Genomic DNA, 23077 nt, shown 5'->3' on the forward strand with positions numbered 1-23077 from the left:
AGCACACAGGGAAGGGGGGCCGGCAGCAGGGTTGGACCCCATCCTGCGGGCAGGCAGGCAGAGGTCCTGGGAGGCCGGCGGGGTAGGCAGGCTGGACTCAATCCCTGTCTTTCACCTGGGCTGGAGTCCAGCCCCAAAATAGCAGTCCAAAAACAAGGTCACATGAGAGGAAAAAAATAGCAAGGCAAAGGATTATCCATACTTCCTGGTCCCATGTGGGTGCAGAGCTGCAGCCCGCTGTGCCGGTCCCGCTGCCGCGTGGTGCCCACCCCCAGCTCCTGCCTGGACCCAGCACAGCCCTTATGCCTGCTCCCCTCTGAGGGACACTGCCCGTGAGCGGGCCAAGGCTGTGCAGGTGGAGGCCCCTGTCCCCAGGGAGTGGGGTGAGGGGAAGGGTGACCCCAGGCACCTCCTGCCCACTCTGGGGTGATCGGCAGAGTTGCCTCCTGCTGCTGCCACCACCACCACCGTCTGCCCCCAGCACCCTGACCGATCCTGCAGGTGAGTGAGTGCTCCTCCAGCTTCCCTCGGGGGGTTCCCCCTGGCACGGCATCCTGGCAGAGCCACAGCCCCATGGGGGGCTTCACAACCCCTTCCCAAACCGACCTCAAGGTGCATTCCTAGACTCCTGGCCAAGTCTGCCAGCTCGGTGTCACTGCGGGAACAACTGGGGTTTCCTTTTCCTCTCTCCGGGTAGGCAGGGAGGCAGAAGGGGGGTGACTTTCCCCCTCAGCACTGTTCCCAGCCTGTGCTGGGCTGAGCTGCTCCAGCAGTACCGCTGCTGCAAGGACAGGGGTGAAACCCAGGCCCGGGGGATCACGCGGGTCTCGTTTCAAACCAGACTTGCAGAAAGTTTTGTGTAAATCGTCTCTGCTGCAGGGTCGTGGTTTGGGGGGCAGAGGAGCTGCAGGGACAGGGTGTGCTGCGGCTCTGCTGCACACACGGGCTCTGCCAGCACCCACCTGGTGCCAGGCAGAGAGAAGCCCCTGGTGCTTCTGCAGGACAGAAAGCATCTCCGTGGTTAATTATTCACTGTGCTTCCAAACAGCCCTAAGAAGTAAATATATATTATTTATGGGACTCGTAGCCGAGGAAACAAGGCAGCAAGGTGAGGAGGTTCCTCAGGCAGGAGCAGGAGCCAACTGTCAAAAGCCTTCCCGAGAGCCTGGGAAATAACACAGGGCACCTGCTGCCACTGGGGTTCCCCAGTGCCGGGGGAGGCACCTCTAGCTGCCCAGGCACTGACCCCAGACCCCCGGCCCCCGCGCAGAGCAGCAGGGTCTGGGGGCTGCTGCGGCACCGTCAGGGCTTTGGCCAAGGCACTTCCCCGCTTCTGCTCACCTTTCCAGCCGCCGGCGCCGGAGCCCAGCGGGTGTTTGCGCTGCCCGTGGTGCTGCCGGCTGCCCCGGGCCAGCGGGCACCCACCGCCCCAGCCCGGCAGGAGGGCAGCAGTGCCCCGTGCCCCGCACGGCATCAGAGCCCAACCCCAACAGGGGTGCAAGGAGAGCCGGGCAAGGAGCAGAGGGGGCTGGGGAAGCGGGGAGAGCGTGTTCCCTTGCTTGAGAAAATGGAACAGTGTTTCCTAATATTCCTCATGTCCTAACAACCCCGATGCCTTTCATCCGGGAAAGCCTGAGCCAAAGCCAGGGTCAGTCTTTTTTGATATCCAGAAATGCTTGGCAGTGTCTTTCTTTTTTCTTTTTTTTTTCCTATTTTCAACATGTGGCTGGAATGGCAGGAGGAAATGTTGTGTGGGCTTGTTCAAGCTAAATAAAAAGTAAGATTAAGATGCTAGGAAAGCCCAGAGTCCACGTGTGCTGTGTTGGATGTGTCAGGAGCCAGCCACACCAGCTGCCATTAACTATGGGCAACTGGGATACATTTTTGTCAAATGTCTGGACTCGGTATATTCTCAGTTTGGATGGTTATCCAAACGCACAGGCTCCGTGTGAGCCAGGACTAAAAGCCCATTCTAAGCGAGCCTTAGATAACACTGATTAAACACCACATCAAAGCACTCTTGGAGGCAGGCCAGGCTGTGAAGTCATCGCTCCTGTGTCTGCAACCCTGCAGCCAGCTCAGGCACAGCAAGCACAGCTTCTGGGTGCAGCACAGCCTGCACCCGAGCCCACCCCTGGCACCCCACAAGCCCAGCCCGTGTCCCCGGTGCAGACCCCTGCCATGGAGCCAGCACCAGCACCACTCACCTCGGACTTTGGGGAGATGAAGCCACATTTCCTCAGGCTGATGGTGCTCCCAAGAGCATTTCAGCTTTTAAGGCCAAGCTCTCCCCAGCCCAAAGCTCAGTGACAGTGACCGTGCATATGTGCCCAGCAGCAGGTATGCCCTATGGCAGCCCTCTCTGCCTGAGCCCCCCCCCTCTGGCTGCTCCACAGGAAGGTCAGAGACCCCCATCTTGCTGCCCAGATGCACTGGGGAGCTGATGGGGGCCAGGGGCTTTGTCACCTTCCCCAGGAGGTCACTGAAATCACAGATTTCAGTGATCACCACACACTAGATTTGGGTTGGAAGGAACCTTAAAGTCCATCCAGTCCCAACCCCCCTGCATGGGCAGGGACACCTCCCACCAGCCCAGGTCGCTCCAAGCCCCATCCCACCTGCCCTTCAACACTGCCAGGGAAATAACCAGCACCACACAAACCGACGCGGACCACCGGGACGAGAAAAGCACGTAAGCCAGCCCCTGCTTTGCTCCAGCTTTTGGGGGTTGCTTTCTCCCCGGCGCTGGAAGCTCAGCCCCCGCCCCCCGGTGCGGGCAGGTGACCAGCCCCTCGCTGCGGGGGAGGGAGCGGGAACGAGCGGGCACCGCCGCCCCGGCCCCCGCACCCGCCGCTCGGGGCAGCGCTGCGGAGCCGTGTCCCGGGTTCACTGCCTGAGCCCTTTCCCTGCGCTTGCTGGACGCGGCGGAGCCGCGGGCGGAGGACGCGGAGCGGGCGGTAGGTGCCGGGGCGCGGGGGGAGCGCGGCCAGGGAGGAGGGATGAGAGCGGCGGGGCCGAGACCCCCTGGGCGGAGCCCCCCAGGCCTGAGCCTGCTGGACTCAACCCCCTGGGGCTGAGATTCCCCGAGCCGAGCCCCCCGGGTTCCCCCGCCCTCAGCTCCCCGGAACTGAGACTCCCTGCGCTGAGCCCCCGGGGACCGAGACCCCCCTGCCCAAACCCCCCGGGCTGAAACCTCCTGCCAAGCCCCCCGGGCCACCCCCACAGACCCCCATGCAGCCGTGGGGACTGCAGTGAGGGGCCAGAGAGGGGGCTAGGGGGGAAAAAGCAGGCTGGGGGCAGGGGAGGCAGGTCCCTTCCCCGGGGACAGCTGCAGGGTGGCAGGCGTGCTGCTCCCCACCTGGCTTGGCCAGACCCCCAGCCCTGGGGGCTGCAGGTCGCTGCCAGCGGGGCAGGGAGGCAAGCTCAACATTCCTGCCAATTAACCAAACACCTCGGGCAGGAGCAGAGATCAGAATTTGAATCAGAATATAAAAAGCATCTTAAATTGCAAACCGCAATATTTGGACCATTAAATTTTAAAAGAAAAAAGAAGTTGGTTGAACTGACACAACGCTATAAAATGGTTCATTTCTGATGGAAAAAAAAAAATCCCTTAAAAAAAAAAAAAGTCCTTGGGCCTCCCTAGCCAGACACCCGAGTCCTACTGAAATGTATTTCTTGACTTGCACAAGATTTTGCAAGTTCAGACCTTACCAGAAGTAATTGTGTGCAGCCAACCTCTGCTCCCTCTGACCTCTTCCTGCCCAAAGGTGCGAGTGCTGAGCGTCACCTCCCCCTCTGGCTCCCCAGTCATTCCAGTGGGTGTTCCCAGGTGGCGGCAGCATTCCTGACAGGTGGCTTCAGTCAGGGCCATCCAAGCCAGCAGGGAGGGGTCCTGGTCCAGGCTGGGAAATGCTGGTGAGGGAGGTAAGAAGAAAATTAGTAAGAGCAATACTTGAACAAGACAAGATGGAAGCAAAGCAGGTTAAATTAATTGTGTACAATTGCCCAGTTTCCTGCTGGACACCCTGCTCTGTGCCTGTGCCATCTGTGCAGGCACTCCCTGAGCTGGCTCAGCACCCCTTGTCCTTGCCCAGGGGCTTTGGAGGGCAAAGACAAGGTGTGACCCATACAGCCCAGGGAGCTGCACATCAGAGGTAGCTCAGGTTTTGTGCACTGCCCATTGCTCAGAGGAACTGGCACCCCCAGCACACCCCCCAGCCCCATCAGCAGCTCTGCAGAGGCTGCCACAGCCATCCTGGTGGGACCATCACCTCCCCAACCCCCTGCTCTGGTAGAAGCTGCACTTGAGCACCCCAGCATCATCTCTGTCCCCCCAGTTCCTGGATCTGACGTGCTGGCTGGAAGCTGGGCTGCAAACACTGGTAACGGGGAGCCCTGCGGGAATCACCCTGGAGAGCGTGTGAGACTTACGGGAAGATCTGCACAAACCGGGGTCTAAAGTTTAATGGGTTCCTCAGGGCAGGCCAGGGCTCGGGGGTGATAAGGCAGCACAATGTCCAATTGTTCTCCCTGCAGCAGCAGGTCAGTCCCGCTTCCTCCGGCCGCTGCGAGCACTCAGGATGCGCAGCAACTCACGCTGGGTTAGGGCTGGAGAAAGCTCAGGCCCAGCAAGGGCTCCAGCCAGACCCCGAACTCTGCAAGCCCTTTGGATAAACTTTTCTTCCCAGCTCCACCCCAGCCCGGGGGATAGACTTTCTCTCCCAAGCTCCCCAAATGACTTTGGCCTTCCTCCCACTCCAGAGACCTTGATCTTCCTCCCAGCCAAGGCAGCTCATCGTGCAGCTGGCCACAGCTCCTTGCACTTCATTCCCAGGCAGATGTGGGGCTCCTGCCCACAGCTCCTCCAGCCCAAGCCCTGCAGCAGCTAGGACCTGTCCTCAGGCATGATGGGGAGCTGTCAGCTCTGTGTCTCCTCAGCTCTGCTTCATCAGAGCTTTCCCCTTGGTCAAGTGGCACAAAGAAGGCAGAAGGGGAGTGGTGGGGATGTGGGGGCTCAGCCGTGCACAGCACCTGTGCCAGCCAGCCAGGGCAGCAAGAGCTTGCAGCAATTTCTCTTTATATTTAGCATCTTTGGTTTGGCTCAGGTAGCTGCTAGCAGCCCAGAGCATAGTTGTAATGAGGAGTTAGGGCTCAGTCACAAGGATATCCCCTAAGGATAATAGTCACGGTGGTTTTATTTCAGTCTCTATACTCTAAATTCAGTGATGCACTCATAGCAGACCAAGACCAGAATTTCAAGTGCCCTCTTAAATATTTGTCCTTTGACACCAAGGCAGAATTAAAAAAAAATAACAGACCTTAGCCCTGAGAAAGGACTTCTCCCAGTTCTCTGCACTCTCAGCTTCTCCTCCTCAGCAGGGCTGTGTCTACCTGTTGCAGAGAAAATCCTCTGGGTCATTTTGGAAGCACCACTGCCCCTTCCCTGAAGAAATCGGCCTCCCTTCAGCTGGGTGCCATTTCCACCGGCTCCTTGGTGCTGGATGTGGCCCTTAATTAGAGCTGGAATACAACCAAACCACAAGTGCTTCCATCCATCTCAGCCAGCTAGTATCTGTGTGACCCCAGGGAGGAGGCACCAGGCAGGATTTTTAAGAGCCATTGCAATCCTGAGCCACAGGCACACACTTGTCAGCAGGAAATCAGCCTAGCGTCAGGGTACTAATCAGAGAAAGAAAGCTGCAACTTTTCAATGAAGAAGCAATCACTGATTTTTGTTCTAATGGTGTGCTAATTGCTAGCTGCTGATGGAGTCAGTCCCAGTGGGAGCCGACCCAAGGGAAGCATTTCCCACCTCTCACTAGGTGGGTGCCAGCAGGAAGCCCACGAGAGGGGCAGCACAGCACACATGGCCCCAGGCACGGGCAGAGCTGTGGGCTCAAGGCCTGTGGGCCAGGCAGCCCCAGACCTGAGCTTCTTCATACAAACCAGCTGCCACCAGAAGCACACCATGGAGAGAGCTGTGTGCAGGGATATTTGTCCATGCAGCTGAGAGAGACCACAACCAGGGCCTTCGGACACATGTTAGCACATGCACATACAAACCCTTTCAGTAAACGTTCACTAAATGAGAATATATATTCCAGGGAGGTGCCTGATGCAGCCTCCCTGACCCTCTCCAGCAGCTCAGGCACAGCTGACCCTGGGCACCAAGGCATCACCAGCAGGCAGTGACTCATTGCAGAAATCCTGTGTGCATTTTCTGCCACTGCAGCACTGCCAGCGATTAGTGCTGGGGCTGGAGGCCTGGCTGGCTTTGTCTTTCAAACAGCTCACAATAGAAATCTCTTTGCAGAGGAATTTGTTGAAAACCATTTGGAGGGGGGGACATGGACTCTCTTGCTTTGTCACAGTATCTCTGCCCTTGCTGTTGTGTGGCCCTAACGAGTGCAGTAACCCTCCCTCTCTCCCTTTAGTTAAAGAAGAAAGATGCCTGACTTGGTATTTTTCCATTTCTTGCCTTGATCCCAACATCAGAGGCTGTTGTTTTAATGCTGCTGGAGAACAGCAGCACAGCCTGAGGCATTGCAGATGCCATCAGTGACTTGCAGGTTGTCTATCCTCCTGATGCTGGAAGTGCAGCAGGTTTCAGACAGGGGCAGTGATGGACTTCAGGCAGGGCAGGGCTGCAGGGCTCAGGGTACCTGGGAGCTGAAGGGAACAAACCACCGACCCCCACAAGCCCTTCTTCTCTTTCTAAAAATGCTCACATGCTAAAAAAACACCACCAAACAGCGTTACAAAAATGCTTCATTTTCCCAGCTGGGAAATGCAGCAGATAAAGGCTCATGGAGGCCCTCAAAGAGCACCAGGGTTAATATTTATGGATTCCTTTCAAGAATAGCAAATACACAGCCAGTGCTAAATATCATTCACTTAACCCTAGCACAGCATCTTAACACACATCTGTGGTCCAGCTGAAAGCTCAGCCTTTGTTGTAACAGAGTAACAAAACCCACTCTTCTGGGTCTGAACTAACTCAAATGTGTGTTCAGAACAAATCTCTTTCCCTTTCTGTGCATTCCCCACCCCCAGGTCTGACCCTTCCCAGGATGAGACAGAGGCACATTAAGAGGAATTAAATCACTCTGGAAAACTGCAGCCTCCAGAGCGGTACCAGCAGAGAAAGAAAGATAAAAATGAGAATGGAGAGGTGGTGTCCTGTCCGAGGCATCCTCCCAGAGATTTGCACTCTGCCCACAATGGTCTAGACACACAGCTCCTAAATGACTCATGACTTGCTTGTGCACATAAAGCCTGTCCTTAGTTCTGGCTCTTAATATAGATCTGTGCTTCAACAGTCGAAATCTGGGTGTCAGCCTTGACCTTGGATCTTTTCTTCCCACATCTCCAAGCAAGTAAATCCCCCTGTCCCACCTCCAGCAGATCCTGGCCAGCACTCACCCATGCAGGGACATGATTTCTGCAGAAAGCCTGAGCTGGCTGTCAGTGCCTCCCAGAGCAGTTCTTACCACTGCCCTTTGCAAACCACCACCAGAGACCATGACTGGACAGCTTCTCCTTCAGAGATGTCCTCGGTCATCCCCACTGCTGCTCAGGGACAACCTCCTGGTGCCAGCACTGCCCTTGCCCTTGCTCACCAAGCTCACACCTCCTTCTCCACCCATGTGTCCTCTCATGGACAGGGTGGCAGGGCCAGGCGAGACAGTGCTCCTGCCCCACATCAAGGCCATTCCCTGGGTCCTGTGAGAGGCACCCAGCACCCCGAGGAGCAGCCAGCCCCAGCGATGGCCCGTGCAAGGTGCCCAGTCACCCTGGCTGGCACAGCTCCCACCCAGCACCCCCAGCCCAGGGCTTGCAGGCAGGCATCTTGCCCAGCCTGTGAGCAGACCTTGGGGGCACAGTCACCCTCCCTTGCTGAGGGTGGCCCCCGAATTGCATCTGGACTCAGGAAACAGAGCAAGAACAGGAGTCCCCAGCAAGTTACTCCGCTGCTCTCATCCCTTCTTTCCCTGCTCGCATCCGGCGCTGCCCGGGCGGACAGGAGGGGGAGATCTTTACCGTGACAAGCCCCAGGCTGTGCAGCAGCAGATCCGAGCTGCTGGTTGTACCAGACATTCTGCACATCATGAAGCCCCCTGAAAACGATGCCGATCCCTGGAGCCGGGTGCTGGATGACCTGGCTGCTTTCTGCATGTCCTCCCAGCCACACTCTGCCTGAGACAGTCACACATGTGGCCCTGGACACAGGTGATCTTCTGCATCCCTGCCCCATCTGAGCAGGGACTGCACCACCCTGTCCCCCTGGCACATTCCCAGCTCTCTCAGGGCCATTCCCATCACCGTGGCCTGGCAGTTCCCCAAAGCTGCCCTGCCTTTCACCCCCTCTGATTATTCTTTTCCCAGAGAGGTCCCTCATTAATGCTCGAGCAGCTGCACATCCTCTTCTCTCTTACACAGAAAAATACTACTCAATTGGGTACATTTTCCACTGGAATTTCCATCTGCCTTTATATTTAAGTTTCAATTGCAGGTCAAATCCTGGACATAAAATACAAGTACTTAACATCAAGTAAAACACCCTCCCTTCCCCTTCCTTAATATTCCCTTTGCTGTGGGGTGTTCTAGAATGCTTCTGACTGATGGGAAGAGTTTACTAACTGTCAGACTCTCAGTGGGGTGTTTGTAGCTTTCACCTGCCCTAGTGTAGATGCCACACAAACCACAGCCAGTGGTGCCCCGTGCACAGGGAGTGTTTGTGCCCTAAGACCAGCCAGGTTTCAAAGAGGAAAGCTGCACATACCAGGGAGCTTTCCTGTGGTTTTTAAAAATTCAGCCGAGCTAGGACAAGCATCTTATGAATTGCACGAGGATGGGGACACTCCATAAACATGTAAACGTGAACATTGGCATGGCAAGTCCCTGCAGCAGGGCACTGCAGCCTGCTGCTGGCACTGGGGTCATTCCAGGGCTGTGAGCAGCCCCCATGTCCTGGCACTCTTCTGTGCAGCAGGGACAGCAACACCTGCATCCCACGGGAGCTGCCAGGCTGCCTTTTTCATCCCAAAGTTTTTTGGCTTAGTTTGGGGTATTTTTCCACTTAGACCATCCAGGGCATCTCTCTGCCTCCCATCCTCAGTTGCAACCCTGCAGGCCAGCCTGATCCCACAACTTCCCCCTGAACCAAGCTGTGGACACACGGGGAGGACAAACATCCCAGTGTCTCCAGGCTGCCCACTCGGGAGCTGGAAATAGGCAGCGTGGGAGGGAGGGAGGGAGGGAGGGAGGGAGGGAGGGAGGAGCAGCTGCCGCGGCCCCACGCTCCTCCAGGTACTTACAATTGCAGCCGTCGCTCCTGCCAGGTGTTTTTGTGGTGGTTTGTTGTTTACGGAGGTGAGAAAGGGTAGAATAGCCTTCAAAAAAAATGATCTCCTTGGCTCCGAGGGTCCTGTGAGGGAAACCAGCACCCGAGGCAGGGCAGTGTTTTCCTTGGAGCAGCGGGGGCAGGAGCGGACACGCAGCCTGCGGTCCTGCCGCCTCTTCCCCCACGCCACGGCAAGGACCACGTTGGTGCCCACCTCTTCACAGACACGGGGGCCTCTGAACCCCCTGTCTGGGACAGGGAGGACCAGAATTAGGGCTGGGTCTTCTACCAAGGTCTGGCACATCCGAGCATGGGATTCACGCTCCTTTCTAGGCTGGAAATGAGGATGACAAAGGGACAGCCAGTGTCCCTGGGCCACCACAGCCACCCACAGCCTTCAGCTGAGAAACCCCCAGTTTCTGCCCAAAGACCATGTGCCAAAGAAGCAACATGCCTGGCTCTACAGACAGCAAAAGGTGGAAACAGCTTTCCTTGCGGCTTTACTCCAGTGGCTAGTTATCCATGGCTAATTATTCTGGAGTTTTTAGCTGACCATCTCATCTCTATTTAACAAATTTCATCTTTGAGCTTATCTTGCTCCCATCTTTCCTTTGAAACTCTCCTTGCATGTTCTCAAGTGCTGCAGCTTCACACTGTAAGACATTTTCTCCAGCCCTGAAGTCATGCAGATAAGAAAATAATTATTTATTGGAGGATTTTCCTGGTAATAGTGATTATTATCTCGAGTTTTTGTTGAGCTGTTAAGTTACTGAGCAACAGTGTGCACAGGAAAACACAGCCCAGGGGGTTTGGTCAGGCAGCTCAGAGGCAAAAACAGGCCTTAGCAGCCACAGCTACTAGATGGTAAATTTAAAATATCAAGCAGCAAACTTCAGAACAGAATTCTTCCCTCGTGTGTTCTTAGAACTTTTCAAGACAAGCTGTGTAGTCCTTATGAAAATACTTCAGAGTGAACATCATTAACTGCCTGCATATTTTCAGCATAGTAAACCACTGCTGAGCTTATGGTGACCCCAGAAACCAAGTGATTTTCCTTGGAACAACCAAAACCGAGACTGTACCGGAAGAAGTTTGATTTCTGAGTGATGATATGTCTGCTGCTGGTTAACCATGAGGATGGATGTGGGGTTTCACTTGGCCTGGAGATGAAACTCTCAATTCCAGCATCCTCTGCTTCTCTGGGGGAGGACATAGTACAAAGTCTGAACCCAAATTCAAATCCTGGTTTTGAAGCTTGAGCCAACCCCTTGGTAGAGCCTGGCCACCCTTCAGAGTGCAGCTGCAGGAAGTGCTGCATCTGACACCATGTGGAAATTCCCACTTTTTGCTCCTAATTCAAGCCTCCTGCCTGATAGCAACTGTGCACTGAGATTTAAGACCTGAGTGCTGAGAGACTGGTGCGTGCTTGTGGCTGCTGGGGTGGGACCAGGGCTCAGCAGGGACATGGCACAACAGGAGGACGAGGTCAGCCCCTTGGCATCAGAGTGTTGCACAGAGCGACATTTTGGGGCTAGAACCTGTCACCTGCCACCAGCAGAGCTGGCCTGCAAACAGCAGCTCCCCGTAGCCACACGGCTGCACCTCCTGTCTCAAAACACTCCAAGGGAAGTGAGGAGGGAGGAGAGCTGGAGGAATCACCCATAATCAGAGCAGGAAAAGAAAGCCTTGGGGCAGTGGCTGCTGTCTGTCCATCTGTCCTTCCGTGGGCGTGCAGGGCAGGAGGTGGCAGCTTTGTGGTCTGACATTCTGCCCAGTGTCCTGCACAGACACTGGGGGCGAGTGGCAGGGGGGGTGACAGGGCAGTGGTGACATTGGCAAGTGTCACCCAAGTTAACCTCCCTGCCTGCCGGGAAGTGGGCAGCGTGTCCGGAGCAGGGTCCCCAAGCAGGGACTCCCATGCCTGGGGGCTTCTGAGCAGGAGCTGAGGGGAGAGGTACCACCCTACCCTCCATCCCTCACTGCACCAGGGCACACCAGGTGCCCCCTGCCCAGAAGGGTTTCCTGTGTCACCACAAACTGTTTCAATTTGCAACAGCTGAGTAGTTTTCACAGCATCCCCGGTGGTTTCCAATCCCTCCCAAGGCTTTTCCCCTGGGAAGCAAACACAGGCAGACCCATGGAGGAGAGGTGCCCACAGTCCTGCACTTAACCGCCCACTGCCCAACACCAAAAACAAGGCACCTGCACTCAGCACATCATCTCTGGATCCTCAGCAGCCCAGAGCCATCCTCCTCAGGTGCCAGAGACAAGCCCACGAGGATGGTGTAACTCATGGCACGTGTTAGTGGCTGCTCCTGGCCGGTCCCACCAGCGAGGTGCCAGGAGGCAGCACTGCAGGGGAGCATGGGAGCGGGGATGAGGCTTCACGGTGGTCTCAGCATGAGCCTGCAAGGAGGAGAGGGCACTTGTAAGGGGCAGGCAGCATGTGCCATCTCCTGGAGAGGAGAGGCCCTCGGAGCTACTCTGCTAACTGCCTTTTGTAAGTAGGACACCTGTTGCAGCGCTGCTGGGGCAGCACAGCTGGAGGGAGGGAGCCAGGGAGTGGGCAGGGGAGCAGCAGCCCTCCCTCCTCCACCCCAGTGTCCCCACAGTAACTGCAGTTGCATTACTTCTGCTGCAAAGCCCAAAGGTGTCTCCTGAGACACTCCGTCCTTGGCTGGAAAGACTGAGCTGCTGCGATTCCCATCCTGTTATTCCCATGCAGCAGGTCCCACAGAACTGGCCAGCCTGGGGACACCCCCTGTGAGGCAATGGGGTTGGCTTCTGCTGCCAGGCCTGCTCCTGTGTGGCCAGGCTCCTGGTCTGGACCCAGACAGAACACACGAGGCAAGACCCTCCTGGCAAAGCTCCTGCTCTTGGACTAGATTGACTCCTCCAGTGGGAACTGTAATTAAGTTAATCACTAGATTGCAAAAGGCTGTGGGTGGGCAAGGTGGGAGAGGCTGGGAGATAATTAGAAAGCAGATCATCACCTTGTTTTCCCATCTCCCCACGGATGTTACTGAGTTTGCTGAGATGTTGCCCTGGATGCCCCAGCTTGAGGAAGAAGCTGGGGTGTCCCAGCCCCAAAGCCACACAGAGTCACACCTGGCTCTGAAGCCAAACCCCCAGATGTTCTCCCAGAGCAGGTCTGTCCTCAAGCCCCCTTCACTCCTGTCTGACCAAACACAAACGCACTGTCACCCAACCAGACTGACTGTTTTCTGGTGGACAGCAGGAGGTGATGACAGCAGGCATTAATTTCCACTCACAAAGGGTAAAACCTGACATAAATATTTCATTAAGCATTTAATCATATTGCTAGAGATAAAACCACCTTGCCCTTAACACTGAGTAGGAACAAGCCAACACACTCCGCTGATATGCACAATATTATCTATCCCATACTTTTCATATAATCTTTTATAAAGTCCTTCTAAGAGCATCCACAGTCTGAGGGATTCAAGCCATGCCTTGTGCTGCCAGCCCCTGTGCTGAGGACAGCCCAGACCCACCGTGCTGCAGCTCCTGCAGCAGCCAGCATACCAGGAAACCCCTTGCTGATCTCTTATCCCTTCCTGGGTGAGGAAATCCATCCCACACTGTGCATCTCTAAAACTTGTGATTAATAAAATCCCTCTTTATCCAAGAGACCTTGGCTCTGCCTGCTCAAGCAGTTCTTGGATCACCCTGAAGCCCAATCTCAGCTGGCAGCAATGAGCAGAGTGTTCAGGAACCCCCTCAGGAAAGACCCAGTAGGTGGAGAAACACCAGAGCCCGAAATCCTTAAAAATATTCCACCTGCTAGAAGTGCTTTCCATTCCCATGGGTAGCACCTGAACTGCCTGGGAAGTGACTGCTGTGCCCAGGAGGCTTCAGTCAGAAGCAGGAATGGGCAGTGAGCCTGGCAGGAGGGATGCTGTCAGGTCACAGCTCAGTCCCCCCACCCTGGAAGGAATAATATTTCTGCTTTAATGGAGAAAATAATGCTTTCCAAAGGGAAACAACTGGAGCGTTTCCCACTGAACTCAGCAGAGCCTGATTAGGAGAAACTGATTTCGTTAACTGAAGTCTGACAAAACCTTAGACAACTCCTGGGTGTAGCTGGCTCCTGCCTGGTCAGAGGTTGCTGGATGATCTTTATCTGATCAGCTAAATGACAGCTGTGATTAACTACTCGTTTCATCAGCACATGCACGGGGCTCTGAAGCGGCTCTTTCCAGGGGAGCCACAACACTTCTTCCTAAGCCTGTACAGAGGATGGTATCCAAAGCCAAGGACAATTTCAATGTATTTGAATCAATCTCCAATCCTGTTTCCTCTGCTGAGATGTCTATCAAAAACCATGGCAGTAGCCATGGGAGGTCAGGCTTAGCTGGCCACTAAATTTGTGTCATGGGAGCCAAAAGAGCCACAAAAATACCCCTGAAACCACAGACAGCCTGGTCCAAGTGCTACCTGGCAACGCAGACACGTAAAAACCTTCTGAGCCATTAGTAATTCCCCCAAGTTACCAAAGTCTCATCAGCACCAGCTTGGAGAACAGAGGTGTCTGGTGGAGCCTGCAGGGATTGGAAAATGGGGAGGGAAAGGGACCTCACTCCTTCTCCACAGCCCCCAGCCTGTGCTGTTATTTCGGAGTTTGCCTGTTCTTGGCAACATGACCGGCCCTCAACGTTCAGGCTCAGATGCTTTGCAGAGTTTGGGATTTCACATCAAAGCTGCTGGTTTGGCTGCTGCAGCAGCCGTAGCCGGTGATAGAGTTTGGAACCAGACCCAAACTTCTCAGAATTTCACAGCTATTCCGGTCCCATGGCAGGCTCATCTCCTCACAGCTGCAAGGAGCAGCAGGCTGCACAGCTCCAGCCACCACAGCTCAGCAGGGCCGGGCTAAAAACCACCCTCGGTGTTTAACTCTACTCTTTAAGTCCTTTTTCTATTAACTCAGAAAGCTTGTCCTGATTTTTTGAGGTTCTGCCATCTCCTTCCACCACCCAGGAGGAAGAGCTGGGTGCCCCTTGGCCACTGGTGGGACCCTCTGCTCCCTGCACCCACCAGGACAGACCCCCCAGTGCTGCTCCCAGCCCTGGTGCCCTTGGTTCTCAGAGGGGGTTTCTCTCGGGCAACAGAGCATGGGAAAGCTACGGGAGAGAGGTGGATGAGTGTAATACACAGGGGTGGGAGGAAAGATGAACACAGCTGGTCTTGGACAAACACTCTCCAGCTCAGGCTCCAACTTACTGTGCCGGTGCCACCAGTGGTGTTGGCAGCAGCCGTTCCTCTCTTCCAGCAATCTCCTCTTGGAATATTTTCCTTTCTCCTTGGGGCACCAGATCACTGCAGGAGTGTGGTGTCTCTCAGCTTTCTGTTCTGCTTTGAGCTATTTAATAATTTTGTTGGGCTTCCACCCAAAGAAATAAGGCCCTTTATGTTGTCTTTGGTTCAGGTTCTCTCGCTCGTGCTTTTCAATTCCCATAAAAACCTAACATGTTCCTGCCAAAAAGTAAAATAGCAGGGCCATGAGGGGGTGGGTGTAGAGTACCCACTCCATGGTCAAAGAAGTATGAGAACAGCAGTAGTATTTAGCAAGGAGAGACAATGGGAGTGGAAAATATTCATTCAGCTCCTCTTGTGGAGTCAAAGGCAGCTGGCAAGCAATGAATTCATTCTAATAACATCAGAAAAGACTTAAAGGAACTATGTGAAAATGCAGGAGCTGTTGCCCATCGAGCTGCTCTGTTACAGTGTCTGTACCTTGGGGGCACAGCCCTTCAGGTGCCCTGGGGCAGCAGCCCAGCCTGCTCGTGCTGGCTCCAGCCTGAGCTTGCCAAGATCCTGATCTCAGCTCTTGGCTTTGGGATATTTGTTTCTCACTTCCATCTGTCATCAACCCAGGAGACTTCCAAGTGCCTTTTACCCTCTGACATTGACAGCACCTTTCTCTTACTGGCCTGGTGCTGCCTTCAGGCTTTGGCACAGCATCTGCTTAAAGGTGGATCATGACCCCACAGTTCCTTGCAAAATGAGGTTCCAATCCCTTTCCTGGGCATTCCCCAGTGACCCAGGGGAGCTCAGGATCCCACGTGAAGGAGCACTCCCATGAGACCTGTTGCTCCTGAACAGCTGGCAGTGCCCCCTACCCAGCTACACCCTTCTGCATTAGCCAGACCTTCCCCTTTCCTTTTAACCACCTTTAGTGAGATGCCAGGGGGCACAAACATGGCATAAGCTAAACTGAAAGTTCCTTTTTTCCAAATATTGTTGCTCAGTGCATGAGTACATGTCCTGCCTGCTGTCTCCCTGCCCACCTCCCACAAAATCTAATGTTTCTTGGCCAGGTGGCACAAAGCACGAGGTAATCTTTGCTATCTGGCACAGAGTAGGTGTTGCAACACCTGGTCATAATTGTGTTTGAAAGTTATTATAGTGGAGACAGTTATTAACCTGGGCTCCCTTCCTGCCTCCTGTGGGTTTCCATCAGACACTGGGTGGTTCTCAGATTTCTGTTTTTTCGGCGTATAATTTTAGTACATACGTCAATAGAAAGCAGAAAGAAAACAGAATTTACTACAATAAAATTAAAAGGACATTGTCCCTGCTGCCCAGCTACACCCAGGGAGGAGGTGACCCCTCTGCCACGTCCCGTGCTGGAGGCAGCAGCACCTTTGGGGCTGTGTCACTGCCCAGGTCACCATCCGTGCTGTGAACCACCTGCCCCTCAGCAGCCCAGGGACTGCCCAGGGACCACCCCCCTCCCTCCCTTCTCCCCTCCCCTCAAAAGCCTGGCACCAGCAGCTGCCGGGCGCTCGGTGCCACCCTGCCAGTCACCGCCGCGTCTCTTGCAGGGCTGGAGAGGCTGAGAGAGATGGCTGAGGGGGAAATCACCACCTTCACCGCCCTCACCGAAACTTTCAACCTTCCCCTGGGCAACTACCAGAAACCCAAACTCCTCTACTGCAGCAACGGGGGCCACTTCCTGCGGATCCTGCCAGACGGCAGGGTGGACGGCACCAGGGACCGCAGCGACCAGCACAGTAAGCACACCCAGACTCCTTCCCTGCTCCTCTGATCTTCTCAGCCCTTATCAGCCAGAAAGGTGGGGCTGGGGCACCCGGGCTCTGAACCAGGCTCTTTGCTCCTGCTGTCAAGACACCTTCCAGGAGCCCGCGCAGGCACCAAACGCCCTCAGCCTGCACACAGAGCCCGGGAGCCGCGGCACGACGCTGTTTCCCACCTGACGGAGCAGCAAGTCTGCAAGTGGTTATCAAATAAGGGCAGGCAGCCATGCAGGAGCAGAGTGCTGGCTGCAGCAGAGCTGGCCTGCACAGCAAAGTGCCAGAGGGGCAGCCTCTCCTCCCACGGGCAGGCAGCCGGCACTCACCGTCCCGTGGCATCTCTGCATCTGTCACCTTTTGCTTTTTTTTTTTTCCCTGAGAATAAGCATATCTCATTGCATGCTGAAACACTTTAAAGACATGTTATGTGCATCTGTGCACGGCAAAGACTTAACGGGTTATCCGGGGCCAGAGTCTCCTCTTGCCCGTTCCTGTTCCCTGTGATGCCAGCAGTTCCAGCCCATGGGATGTTGGGGACCTGCTGCTGGGATGAACTGCCCACACAGATACCAACACTCATCTCACCATTTTCACATCCTACTGCCTTTCTAGGAGCATGTTTGTTCTCCATAACTGGCATCAAAGTTTACCCTGGGAAGATGAACTCGTTCACCAAAAAGTGACATTTTTCTAAATGCTGTTATGAATTGCTGAAGCCCACCTGGCATAGGGCAAACCTTAATACCAAAAACCATTAGCATTATTCTGCACAGCAAGAGAAGGTGCATGTTGGTGCTATTCAGCAGCTATTCATGTCACTGAAGGCACCAAGAGCTCTTTCCCTGCCAGCACCTCACAGGAGCAGAGCCAAGCCGAGGTGCTGAGGCCCTCCTGCTGTGTGCTGGAGCTCTCTCTCCTTGGCAGAAACCTCTGGGCTCACCATATCCTGAACATTTACTGGAATATAACTGGGACCTGCCAGGCTCCTATCTGGTTAGAAAGAAGGAAAGGGAGGGGCCATGTCTGCCTTACAAAGTGCTAAGAAAAGCACTTTTATTTTCTTTCAGCCGCAAGCGCACATGTGGCTTTCTCCCCCCGAGCTTGACCTTTCCTCTTGTTATTGTTGCTTTAATGAAAGGCAGTTTATAGGAGAGTTTTAATTATAAACACCATTTCCCCACCACGGCAGCGCTGGGGGACGGGCAAGGATGAGCTCCCCAAGGCTGGATAACCCTGCAGAGGGCTGGCAGCCTCCAGCTGGGAATAAACCCGACGCTAACCCCGCGCAACCCCCTGCACCAGGCGGGTGAGGACGCTGACCCAAAGGACCCACAGAAGACCCACAGACTGCAGAGGCTGTACGAGCTCACCAGGCATTTCTGCCAAGTTTTAACAGAGCTGAGACGTTGCTGGAGTCAGAAGGGCACATGGAGATGGCCACATGCTCCAGGATACTCAGCAGAGCCAGCAGCAAGGTGGCATCTGCTGGGACACAGGTGCTAATGAGGACATATGTCCAGCCCCAGCACGCTCCCACCTCACCAGATGCTGACCTGGAGCTGTGTCTTGGGAAATCTCTGCCAGAAAGGAACCTCCTGGATATAATCTTGTAAACCCGGATATCCAAACATGCAAATATTTTCAGAGGAAACCCCTTGAAGGGCTGGGTGCCAGGCAAGCAGCCCTGCCAGCACTGTGCCCTGCCACCGATCACCGACTGATGGCTGCCCACCATCCTGCCCTGGCACCACTGCATCCCTGACCACCAGCTGTGCCTTGGGATACTGCTTGCATTGCTGGGACAGTTTGGAGCAAGCTGGATCCACATGGGAAACCCGAGTGTGGCAGCAGGGAGCCAGACCCCTGGGGAGGGCTGAGGCCCAGGGATGCCCACAGAGCCAGCGCTGCACTGAGCCTGCACTGCTGCTGGGCACACAGCTGCCCACCCCACCTGTGTTTTGTTACAGATAAATTCTTATTCTTATAATTCTTATTTTCACCTTAACTAGCCTTGCCAGGAGCATTAAGGAGAACAGAAGCCATCACTCACTCTAAGCCCTCTCCATCCAGCCCTACAAAATGATTCCAGTACTGCATCCCTTGCTGCCATGCGTGGGCATCTCCAGCTTGTCCTGCAAAATGAAAACTTACCAGGACACTGTAGACCCTCGAGGATGAAGCCCATGCTTGTTTCCACTAACAGCCTTATTTTCTCCATTTCATCCCATTACTTCATGGGAGGGAATATCTGCACAGACCTATAAAAAGTGCGAGAATTTATGTGCAAGCTTCTCCCTCTCTCTGATGACCAGAGACCTTAATGTCCCCATGGGCAGCTGGAGGGTCCCCTCACTCCCTCTCTGAGGCATTTTCAAGGACAGGATCATAACTTGTATCTCATTTCCCTCTTTCCCTGCTGGATGTCTCCTTGGCCACATCCTGGGGCTGCAGCACAGCAGCCAGTGCAAGGTGGGCTGGGGGCTCTCCTGCTGCCATGCTTGCCAGCCCCCAGCCTGAACCAGGGAATGCATATTACTGCAGATCTACACCCAGGCAACTTACTAATTAGCCATCATTTACTGAGCAGGAAATGCCAAATATGAATGTGAACCATTACAGCAAAGATTTCACTGGGATGGGGGCTTCTGCCATGCCAAGAGGTGACATTACCTTTTACTTCATCCAGAAAAGGGTAAATTAAAAAAGGAAGGAAGGAGCTGGAGCTGAGGCATCCATTAACACTCCATTCAAACCAACCTAAATATTTCTGTTATAGACCTCTCCAGTATAAGCTCAGGAATAAACACAGAGTAGGGGATTGGAATGGTCCCTTGGAAGAGCTGGATTTTGCAAGTGACAGTCTGCATATCACCACCAGAAATAGGAACCAGAAACAGAAAGGTTAAATCTGCTGTGTCGAGTAGAAGATTCTGAGCAGGCCTCATCTCTGGGAGGTGGCCCAGACACCCTGGCCTGCAGTTGACCCACTCCCCTCCCACACTACAAGACCAATAAGGAGCTTTTTTTGCCCTGGAGTTTCCTAGTCAAGGTCCAGCATTGGTGGCGGGGACGGGAAGCTGGTGTCCCGCGGCCACACGAACCTCCGCAGCGTCACCAACCAACCCCTCGCCCCCGCGCCCGCAGGCTCGGGTCCTGGGTCAGCATCAACTTCACCTCAGTGCCACAAGCTGGGACAATCTCAGATGTGGCTGACGGCCGCCAAAGGAGGTATTTCTGGGGATGAGAGTCAGCCCATCTCTCCCCTCTCCGCCTACGGCGCGTGGGATCCCGCAGGAACCTGCCGGAGGGGATGCTTTGGATCAGGGTTCTGCAGCGTCTGCCCATCCCTGGGTTAGCTCCCAAAATACTTCTTCATGTGTCACTCCTTCAGTGCCTCGTCAAAACCACATGAGAAATTTTTTAATTAGAGCCAGAATTAAAACCCCAATCTCCTGTGTCCCATTCCAGCATCCTAACCAAAAGACTGCCCTTCCTTTGATGTAAAATAAGGAAAAAATTGGTCTCGGGTTCCTAAAGCATGGTTCTGGGGTTCCTTTGAAGGAGAGGGTACAAGTTATTACATGCAGTACTGTTCCTTATAAACTCCGTATAAGCTGAGCTTCAGAACAAAAAAACCCTCATAACTTTCCAAGCAGCTTGGACACTATCTTGACAACCTTTTTTATTTCTTCCCTCCCCCCGCCCCCCCTTTTTTTTTCCTATTACCTTTGTTGCTTTATTTTTACTTTCAGTTCAGCTCCAGCTCAGCACAGAAAGCGTGGGAGAGGTGTACATCCAGAGCACCCAGTCAGGTCACTACCTGGCCATGGACCCCAACGGGCTGCTCTATGGCTCGGTAAGTGGAGGTTTGTGTGGGCCCAGCCTTGGTGGGATTTGAGGTTTGCAGAGATCTCGTCCTGCTGAGTAATGCAAACCACAAGCAACAATTGGCCTCTGTGTGTTATTTTGGTAGCTGGATGGCCGCTCTTCATTCGGCTTCATTTTGGGGTGGGGTGGGGGGGAGAGATAAGTAAATAATACAATAAGACCAATTACTACCCTGCCTCAAACACCTGACAAATATCATGTTTCATGTCTGGAGCAGCAGCTGCTTTATGTCCCCACAGCAGCTGCCAGCTCTGCAAGCTGGGCTGGAGAGGGACCCCAACACTGCAGGGCAGGGACACCCCTAGCCCTTTCAGCATTTTGCCCACAACTCTGCCTGTGCTGGACACCCCTTCATGGCTCTGAGAGCCATTCAGGGTTGTTCCCAGGCAATGGCCTGCAGCCACCAAGCAAAGACTTCCCCACATTTTTCCTTTGCATCCTGGTTGCCCTGAGTCCTTGCATCTGCAGCACCCCTGTGCACGTGGGATCATGCAAGGCTGGAGCTTATTCCCCAGTGGAGGGCACAGAGTCACCAAAAATATTCTGGATCTTTGAGAATGGTCCCATTTATAGCAAATAGTGTGACACATAATCCTGGTCACAAGGTGCTTAGTCCCACCAAGGGCTGTTCTGTTCCCTGTGCTCCAGCCCTGAACCCGCAGCCACCACCACACAGGTTAGTGCCAGGTTGGGCTCACAGGGCACGGGGCAGGCCCAGGTCCTGCCAAGTAAAATGCCCAGGTCATGGATAAATTAATGCAGGAGTGGCACAGGGGATTACAGCAAAGCAACCTGGACTAGTAGGAGGTGTCCCTGCCCATGGCAGGGGGTTGGAACTGGATGATCTTTAAGGTCCCTTCCAACCCAAACCAGCCTGTGATTCTAGGATCCTACTTACCTCCATGCTTTACCTGTGAGCTTTGCTGGGGCACGGAGATCCCGGCAGTGGGTCTGGGGAGCATCCTAGCTGGGACGGCTGCATTAGAAACAGCATCCTCCTCCCTGCAGCATCACCCTGCCTCACTGTTGCTACCCCTCTTCCAGCAGTTGGTGGGTGAGGAGTGCCTGTTCCTCGAAAGGATCGAAGAAAACCATTACAACACGTACGTCTCCAAAAAGCACGCGGACAAGAACTGGTTTGTTGGGCTGAAGAAGAACGGGAACAGCAAGCTGGGCCCGCGGACTCACTATGGGCAGAAGGCCATTCTCTTCCTGCCACTGCCTGTCTCTGCTGACTGAGCCTGGCCCAGAGCTCAGAGATGACCTGAACCCCAAAACCCAGCCCGCGCTGCCACCTTGGCCCTCCCTCTCTCTATTTGGTAGCATGACAGAGCCCAACGTTAGAGCTCCCAACATTAGAGCTCCCAGCTTTAGGTAAAGGCACTGCACAAAGCTTTGCAGATGTGAGGGGAAGGCACCCAGAAATGTAGCCAAGGGCACCCTGAGGATGCCCTGGGAACACACGCTTTTGCCATCCCCAGTCATTCTAAGGCAAAACCTCCCAGAGTAGTCTCTATTAATATATTTATCCATTAAATATATAGCTTCTGATAGGTGTTTCAAACAGTTTCAGGTTGCACCATGTGTCCTGTCCCTGAGGACCAGCCCAGGTAAATGCTTGCAGATTATCCTCAGTGTAGGCAGCTAAACTCAGAGCTCCAAGCCCCAGCCACCCCAGCCTTCCTTTCCAACACAAGTATTGCTGTATTTTGTGCTGCTATCTGCCATATGTTATTTGTATTTATTTATTAAGTAAATCTGTCTCTTCTACACTCTGCTCATAAGTAATTCCAGGCACCAAAGCCCCTTGACATTGTTCCAGTGAGGATGGGGCAGAGTGGGAACAAATGAAGGCTGTCAGGGGTGGGATGGTGCAGCAGAAATGGCTGCATGACAGCACTGCTTTGGTTTGGAATAGATGGGTAATGTCATTCATTTTACCTTCCTTTTTGTGTTACAAACCCTTAGATGCTGCAGAAGCAGGTAATTGGCAGGACCATTACCCACACACAGGCACCCACCCTGCCAGCCCCTGGCACCCTCCTTGCACCTACCCACTGCCACAGCCCTTCCATGCTGTGTCTCACCCAGGGAAGTCTGGAGATGAAGCCACAAGCTGATTTCTGCTCCTCCTGGAGGGCTGCAGGGTGCTGAGAGGGGAGGTGATGACAGAGCCAAGCCTCTGTACAGCTGGCCTTGGAAGGTCAGGTGTATGGTCTGGCAGGTGCACACTGAATGCTTAAAGCACTACAAATAGCAATTTTCAACTTTCACTTATAATTCCCCAAACTCAAAAAGGCACATTTTTACTGCATATACCACTTAAAACATTTTAATTAAAATAAGAAAACACTTGCAAAAACATCTACTCTGCACAACCACCTTTCCCCCTCAAAAAAAAATAAATAGATGAAGCACAGCAGTAGGATATCTTTGGGTTTTTCCAATTATCCCACTACCACAGGTAAGCTAGCTGGGTGTCCCTAAGCTGGCACACACCCAGAACTGTTGCCTTATTTTACACACCTAAGCACATCCCACAACACAGAGCAAGTGCATAGGCTCCCACTATAAAAGATGAACAAGGAATGATTAATCAGCCCTGCTGTCACCACAAACCCTGGGCTCGCTTCTGATTACCTGGTCAGTGAGGTAGAACACCCTCTCAGCTCTCAGGGAAGTTGGTTTAGGCTAAGCAAGGGCCAGGAGCAGGTTCCCAGAAGCCCTTCAGCTGCCAAGTGCTACCCCACGGGGGTATCAGCAGCATCCTCGCATGTGCCCACATCAC

The 23077-nt window shown here is 54.1% G+C and overlaps 1 protein-coding gene across 4 annotated transcripts; it reads left to right on the plus strand.

The window, feature by feature from the left end:
* The first annotated feature begins 216 nt into the window (after positions 1-216).
* On the plus strand, positions 217-22061 carry FGF1 (fibroblast growth factor 1). Of its 4 annotated transcripts, none has more exons than XM_051631382.1 (4): positions 217-501; positions 16192-16380; positions 20154-20257; positions 21334-22061. In XM_051631382.1, the coding sequence occupies exons 2-4, from the start codon at positions 16212-16214 to the stop codon at positions 21526-21528; spliced, it is 468 nt and encodes a 155-aa protein (XP_051487342.1). In that variant the 5' UTR covers positions 217-501; positions 16192-16211; the 3' UTR covers positions 21529-22061. The 4 variants fall into 4 exon arrangements, with proteins under 4 accessions (XP_051487342.1, XP_051487345.1, XP_051487341.1 ...); XM_051631385.1 differs by lacking the exon at positions 217-501 and adding an exon at positions 2546-2692 and having other exon boundaries at positions 21337-22061; XM_051631381.1 differs by lacking the exon at positions 217-501 and adding an exon at positions 2548-2692.
* The last annotated feature ends 1016 nt before the right edge of the window (positions 22062-23077 follow it).

The sequence above is a fragment of the Apus apus genome, chromosome 13 (assembly GCF_020740795.1).
Source record: "Apus apus isolate bApuApu2 chromosome 13, bApuApu2.pri.cur, whole genome shotgun sequence".
Taxonomy (NCBI): domain Eukaryota; kingdom Metazoa; phylum Chordata; class Aves; order Apodiformes; family Apodidae; genus Apus; species Apus apus.